The 7,563-nt window shown below is 29.4% G+C and overlaps 1 protein-coding gene across 2 annotated transcripts in view; it reads left to right on the forward strand.

Moving 5' to 3' along the window:
• Positions 1-1,801: 1,801 nt before the first annotated feature.
• The window catches only part of LOC107455303 (ras-related protein Rab-6A-like), a 69,177-nt gene continuing 63,415 nt past the window's right edge, over positions 1,802-7,563 (forward strand). The window contains exon 1 of one of the 2 annotated variants that reach the window (XM_071177408.1): positions 1,802-2,053. In XM_071177408.1, the coding sequence (XP_071033509.1) occupies positions 1,954-2,053 (100 nt within the window). In that variant the 5' untranslated portion in view covers positions 1,802-1,953. The remainder of the gene's footprint in view (positions 2,054-7,563) is intronic. The other variant, XM_071177406.1, reaches the window with a different exon arrangement.

Below are 7,563 nucleotides of genomic sequence, written 5' to 3' on the forward strand. Positions count from 1 at the left end.
ACATTTTAGAACCTTTGTAAAAATAGAGTATTGTTGTGGTTCAGATTTATAACCTACACATTTTACAAGTGACTGACCTTCAAAAGTGCAAGAGTACCTTGAGATTTAATAGAATTATACCTTTCGTGTTTTTTTTTCTAAGCATTTACAGGGTTATTTGAAATTTCAATTATTTTTTTATTCGTAATAGTGATGATAATAATTGTCATGCTGAAATATGCATAAAATTTTTCCCTTCATTTAAAAAATCCTTTTTCAATAAATGAAATAAATTTCAATAAATAAATATTTTGGTCTAGGAACAATTTATTTTGAGGAAAAAAGTTTTGATAGCTAGATGAAATGTATACTTCGTTGCAGAGGTTTGATTAGCCTTTACCATAAGTTGAAGATGTTAATGAGTTCAAGTTAGTTTCGATTCCATTAGTTGAAAGGTTGGATGTTTTTATCATAAGTTGAAGAAGTTCGATGAATTTACCATTCGTTGAAGAGGATGTTGATTGGTGTCGTTCCATATATTATTCCAGTCTGATGTAGGCAAGCAATTATTTAACAAAAATCATAAATTGCTTAATAAAGAATTAGATTAGAATAAATCAAAATGTTTTTGAAATTTATGTGTAATGTTATTAAGCTCCAAAGCAAAAAAGAAAAATGATTAATACATATTAGTTAATAAATGCAGAAAATGGTGCGCCTGCAGGGTCAAGAACCACAATGCACCTCCGTCGATCAAGAAATCAGAAATGTTAGTGTAATGCATATGTTGAAATAGTTTTTCCTAAGAAAGTTAAGAAATCCGTATATTGGCTATCAATTAAACGAATTTAATGCCAAGGCTCTTTTTTTAGCCTTACACATTCAAATATGTTGGCAGAAAAGAAAGCGGGAGATATCCTAACGAATTTTAATGAAATCGAAGCATTATCAACCATATAATGGTTTTCGATTTTATACTAACGCGTTATGTACTATACGTTTGAACTTATATAAAGTTTTATACTAATATAGTATACATAGTTTTATACTAATGCATTAGAAGTAGACGGAATCTCTAAAAATAGATTTTATTCTGCACTCAATTCAAGGTTATGGTATTTATTTTTATTTTATCCGTCTTTGAACAACCGACCCAATTTTGGGTTTACGACTACTGTTGTTCAACTCCGTAGCCTTGAAATTTTGAACCAATCCAGTAGACAAGAAAACTCCTGGATCAGTACCCCCAGAGATATGGATTTGTTATGCATGACTAACATTACGGAATAGTTCTCTAAGTATTTCTTGAGAAATTCAAAGAAATGTCAGAAACTCAAAGTGTCTTTTCTTTATTGTTGGGTAGTGCATGGCAAAATACACAAAAAGTAAAATGAACAATAGGGGTTCAAACTTTGGATCGCTCTCCTGATCAAACTACAGGAATCATATTTCCCAGATTGTGGCTACCCCCTATATTTTGGAGGTCAAAAATTCAAATCCGTCTGAAAAAGGTATAAAGACAGGGTAAACAATTTATTTTGGCAAGATTAAATCGATAAACAAATCTATTTCAAAGTTATGCTAAAAGAAAGAACGTACAAATTGTCTGCAGTTAGAAAAAAAATTAAATAAATAAAATTTCAGCGCTACACTCTAAAAGAATTTTAATGACTACTTTTCTTAAATGTAATTCTCTATTGATTATCATCATTATTATTACTTAAATAAAAATAATAATGAAGGATTTAATTTATAAATCGAAAATGAAACTTGATGCTATTACGTAGGTTGTGACGTAACTTTTGTACATGGTGTCATTTTATTGAGCTTCATAGTTATAAGAAAGGAACACTCATTTAGATAAGAGATTATCAGACGGCAGTGGAAAGTTGATTTCGACATTATTATTGAATATTATTAGAGTCGGTTGTTCAGCGAAGTATATTGAACGGTGAATGTAACAAAATAAATGGAATGGGTAATAAAACAAACAGAACGAGTAACATAACAAATGGAATGGATAGCAAAAATCAACCTGTTATAAACCTTAAGATTGGCGTACTAGGAGAAACCTGTGAGTAATCTCACTTTTTTTATAATGACAATGAAATATTATTTTTTGCAATTAGGATTATGTAACTTTTTTTCTACTAGAAATTAACAATTCTTTTAAAAGTTAAAAAAAGTATTAAGAAAGATAAAAAAAGAAACAAGATCTTTAAAAAGATAAAAAAAACAAGTGTTTAATTGTACAGTGTGCAAAATAAAAAACGGACCACCCTGAATAACTTTTGATTTAATCACCGGATTTTCACGTTCTCTGAATAAACATACCTTTTTTTCGACGGATTTGGATTTTTGACCACCGAAATATAGGGGCTAGCCGCAATCTTGGAAATATGGCCCGCATACTTTGATCACGAGAGAGGGCAAACGTTTAGACCCCTTAATGTTAATTTCATTTTTTGTATATTTCGCCATATCTTTTTAAGCAAATAGAAAAAATTTTGAACACAATTATAAAATTTGTTTATCCAAATATAATTCAACTCAAAATATGACTTTTAGCACATATTTATTATTATTTGATTGTAATTGACATTGTCATTTTAAAAGACGTAATTTTTACATGGCAAAATACAAAATTTGAGTTCCTGAGAAATCGAATTTTAAAATACGGCTTTTTAAAATTCAATTTCTGCGGAATTACTTGACCGATTTTGCTCAAAAGTTGTATTTTGCTATATAAAATTACATTCTTTAAAATGATGTAATATCTTAAATTCCTTACAATTAAAATTACTTTTGACCATATATTTATATACGTGTCACTGTTAAATAAAATAATAAGAAATATTGAATGAAAGTTAAATTTTGCATGGAATTATCATTGGATAAACGATTTGTATCATTGTGTGCAAAGATTTTTCATTTCGCTTAATTTCTGGAAACAAGGCGAAATATGTAAAAAATAAAATTAACATTAAGAGGTCCAAACTTTGGACCGCTCTCCTAACTACACTGTGGGGACCATATTTTTTAGATTACAGCTACCCCCTATATTTTGGGGGTCAAAAATCCTTATCTGTCGAAAAAAGTTATTTAGACTAAGTACGTTTTCGAGTGTGATTTCGTACTTTAAAATACCAAATACACTAATTAATTAACACATATTTTAGGTCACCCACTCGATAATCATTAAAATTGAGTCCTAGAAAGTGAAGATCCGATCATTAGATCAAAAGTCATTCAGGGTGGTCCATTTTTTTATTTTGCGCACTGTACATAAATATCTTTTGAAGATAAGGATGACTATTAAGCAGATAAATTATATAATATGAGTTTAAACACGTAAAGAAGATCTAGATATCTGTACCTTGCCATAGCCTAAAATTAATAAAAGTTTCTTACACGTATATTATTTACTTATCCTTTATTTTGCAGTATTTACCGGAATTATTTATTAATCTTCCAAAAATTTGTCTGTTCTTATTACGTTTTCACTTTTGACTATGGTTTAAATTAAAGGCTTAAAAATAAAATATCTAAACACACTACATTTTAAGGCAAAAAGTAAGCTTTAAAAAATAATCTAGCTCAAAAAATAAAAAGACAGCATAAGCAAGTAAATGAGCATTTACGTTAAAAAACTTACAATTAATCTTTACATTTATTTGGCACACAATTGGTAATAAAAATGAACCTAGCTTGCCAATCAGTTTTTTTAGCCCTAGACAAAAGATTTCGGCTAGCCTTAAAAAAGTACTAAAAACTATTATTTTCTTATTATTGACGCCCAGGTGTTGAGACTAAACTTGAAGCCAAATGAAAATCTTTATGAATTAAAACATTTAATAAATACTGTTCACATTAAATTGGAATTTATGTAAAATGCGTTTTAGTTAAATTTGACAGCAAATACTTGTGATGCGTAAAGCACAAAAACAAAGTAAACGGAATAACTAGTCCAATTCGAATATAAGGATGACCATAATAACTAGTCCAATTTCGAATATATGGATCAATACAAACTTAGAGTTCATATATAATTAATTATTAAATAATTTAAAAATGCGGAATGTGTGCTTGACGTTATGTCGTATATTTGTCCATCGTAATTGCGAAAATTTAGCTGAATTCCGCCCTAAAAAGCCACGGATTTACGAAATAGAGATTTTTTGTGTTCATACGATAGATTAATGAAGAAGCTAACACGAAACTGACAGGATTTTACACTGTACTGATATTTTGTTTTAAAAAAAGTTCAGTAAAGAAGGAAACTTAAAATAGACTTTCTATTCGATTTGGGAGCCCGGGGCAACTGTCCGTATGCCCCTGCCTTAGTCAGGCCCTGGGCCCAAATTGTTTTGCTGCGAGGGACGTAGTAGTCAGCCCTGATATTATAAAGCTTAAGAATTTTAAATTCGTGACCAAGAGGCAATTAATTAGTATTATTAATAGATAGTATTAATTTGCTTTAGTATTAGAGTTTAATTATACAACAGGAATAAAATATTTCTATTTTGTTCTTAGTTTCGCTTTTTTGTTTTGATAAGCAAGAAAATTTTATTTATTACTTATTATTTCTTTCACATTTCAGGCGTAGGAAAAACATGCTTGGTTCGAACATATATCAGTGGAAAATTCGAAGGTAATTTACATAAAAATTAATTTTTATTTAAGCATATTTTATTTAGTTAATTTTAAAAAAAATAATTTTAAGATAGTAGCTCAGTATTTTTATTGTCAAGTATGATACATTTATTTTTTTAAAAGTAATATTCATGATAATGTGTGTTAATTGAATGGACTGAGCAATAGTATCATTTGTCTAATGTATGAAAATTCGTTAGAATTCACTTTAGAAGAATAATTTATTGTACAATAAAAAAAAAAAGGTTTAATCTTGATTATTGCATTATTGTAAACCCGGTAGCAGAATTTGCAGAGCCAATTTGCAACTCTATCTTCATAATTTTAAATTTGTCTGCTACGCTAAAATAGTCATATTGAGACTTTTATTATAAATATTTGGCTTACTTTAGCATGGGTGCGGGAGAAAAAAGAAAGAAAAAAAAAAGAAAGGAAAAAAAAAAAAAAAGAAAGGAAGAAAAAAAGCCGAACCTCCCTGGATAAACTTTTAGTTTAATAATCGGATCTCCATGTTCTAGGACTCAATCTTAATGTCTCGAAGGGGGGGCCCTCAAAATTGATAATTAATTTGTGCAGACCATATTTTAAGTTAAGAATTCAAACACAAAAACGTACTTTCTCTGAATAAATAACATACCTTTTTTTCGATGCATTCGAATTTCTTACCCCCAAAATATAGAGGGTAGCCGCAATCTAGAGAAACAGGATCTCAATAGTTTTGTCAAAAGTGCTCTCCAAAGTTTGGATCCATTAATATTAATTTTACATTTTGCGTATTTTACTAAACCGCGAGAACTTTTTAGCCAAATTGAAAAATGTTTGCACACAATTTTGAAATTCGTTTATCCAAACATAATTTCCATGCAAAAAAATAAATTTTAGGAAATATTTTTTATTATTTTATTTAATAAAGGTCGAAAAAATTGTACGCAATTTTTTGCATTATTTTTCAGAATATATTTTACACGGCAAAATACAAAATCTGAACAAAATCGGTTGAATTGTTCATGAGAAATTGAATTTCAAAAATTTCAGGTATTTAATATTCGATTTCTCAAGAACTATTCGACCGATTTTGTTCATTTTTCAAGCATTCTTGAATAAAATAGTAAAGATTTATTAATTTACTCAAAGTTATTTTTTGCATTGAATTATCTTTGGATAAGCGAAATTTATAATTGTGTGCAATAACTTTTCAATTCGCTTAGAAAGTTCAAGATATAGCAAAATACGCAAAAAGTAAAATTAAGGGGTGCGAATCGCTCTCCTGCCCAAGCTATTGAGACTATATTTCCCCGATTGAGGCTACCCCTATATTTTGGGGGTCAGAAATCCAAATCCATCTAAAAAAAAGTATGTTTATTTAGAGAAAGTACGTTTTTCGTAATTTAAAATATTATCTGCGCTTATTAATTAGCATATTTGAAGTCACCTTCTACAGCAGTGGCTCCCAAAGTAAGTATCGACCCGCAGGGGTCGACGACAACTTGCAAGGGGTCTATGTCAAATGAATAAAAAATTAAGGGTCCATGAAATGAAAATGGGGGTCATCGATAGTGGATCTCATATAAGCAGATCGTGACTTTTAATTTTGGCATTTCGTGAATGGAATAATCAACATACACTGATAGTACCTGTAACGAGCCCTCATCCCCAGATGTCATCCCCCTCATCCCAGAAAACTACCCCCAGATGGCGCCACTGGCGCATCAGAAGTATTAACTTTTTATTTTTTCAAAAACTTAAAAACAGTAGAAGTAGAAGTAATGTAACTAGAGACGCGCCATGCAGCGCTAATACCTAATTCAATGTTTTGATCACTCTATAATCATCATTTACCATTTCATGTAAATTCAACTTCATCTATTTGTAATTAAAACCAATAAAGGTTTATGAATCATCAAATTGGCGGTCTAAAGGTAAGTGGAACATTTTCCACAATTCATATTGAAAACAGGAATTCATTTTAGATTGAACAGTACCTAAGTAAAAACTTTATTAAAATTTAAGTTATTAGGATTATTTTTTATACATGAAACTGAATTATTATAAACTAGCAGTTGCCTGCAGCTCCACCCGCCTACGTTTTTATTTTCTCTGCGTGTAAAGATTTATTTTGTAACATAGAAGTATTTTTCCACTGTAAATTGCAGCCTAGCCTGTGCCAATTCTTTAGCTAGCTAGACATCCAATTTTATCTTCTCAGAAGATCACGGAGATTTGTTGCTTATAGATTTGTACGGGTTTTATAGTGCACTATTTTATTCCATTTAGATATTAATTAAATTAAATTAGTTTGATTTTAATTAATAAATGTATAAAATAAACATGCGGTTTTTTTCTTAAGTTTTTCAAACTACAGTTAGAAATTTAAATCTTTCACAGTGAGTAACACTATACCAGCTATCAAAAATACATTTGAAGTTGAAGAAAAAAAAATCAATATCAGGTAAGCAGGGGGTCTACCAAAAACCTAAAAACATGGCAAGGGGTCTATGAGACAAGAGGAGCCAGGAGAACGATAGGAGCCAATCATTAGATCAAAAGTTATTCAAGGTGGTGGGTTTGTTTTTATTTTTTGCTCACTGTACAGCAAAATTACATGTAAAGTAGTACATATAAAGTAGTAGTAGTATATATAAAGTAGAAAAAAATTATACACAAAACGTCGTAAAAAATTAGTTATTTTAATTTTTAAAATAATTATACGCTCTTAAGAAGATGAATAATTGAATATTTAAAAGCTAAAAAAAATTGGTATGTTTTTACAATCAAAAAGTAAACAACGAAAAGATTCCCGACTTAAGTTCCTTTTTCTCGCAATTAAAAATACTTTTTTTGAAATTCCAATTAATTTAAGTCAATTATTTGGAAATTTTGTCAGTCATCATTTTTCTTTTGATTATTATCAGTGGCGTAGTTTTTTTTTTT

Source organism: Parasteatoda tepidariorum, chromosome 2 (genome assembly GCF_043381705.1).
Source record: "Parasteatoda tepidariorum isolate YZ-2023 chromosome 2, CAS_Ptep_4.0, whole genome shotgun sequence".
NCBI lineage: Eukaryota > Metazoa > Arthropoda > Arachnida > Araneae > Theridiidae > Parasteatoda > Parasteatoda tepidariorum.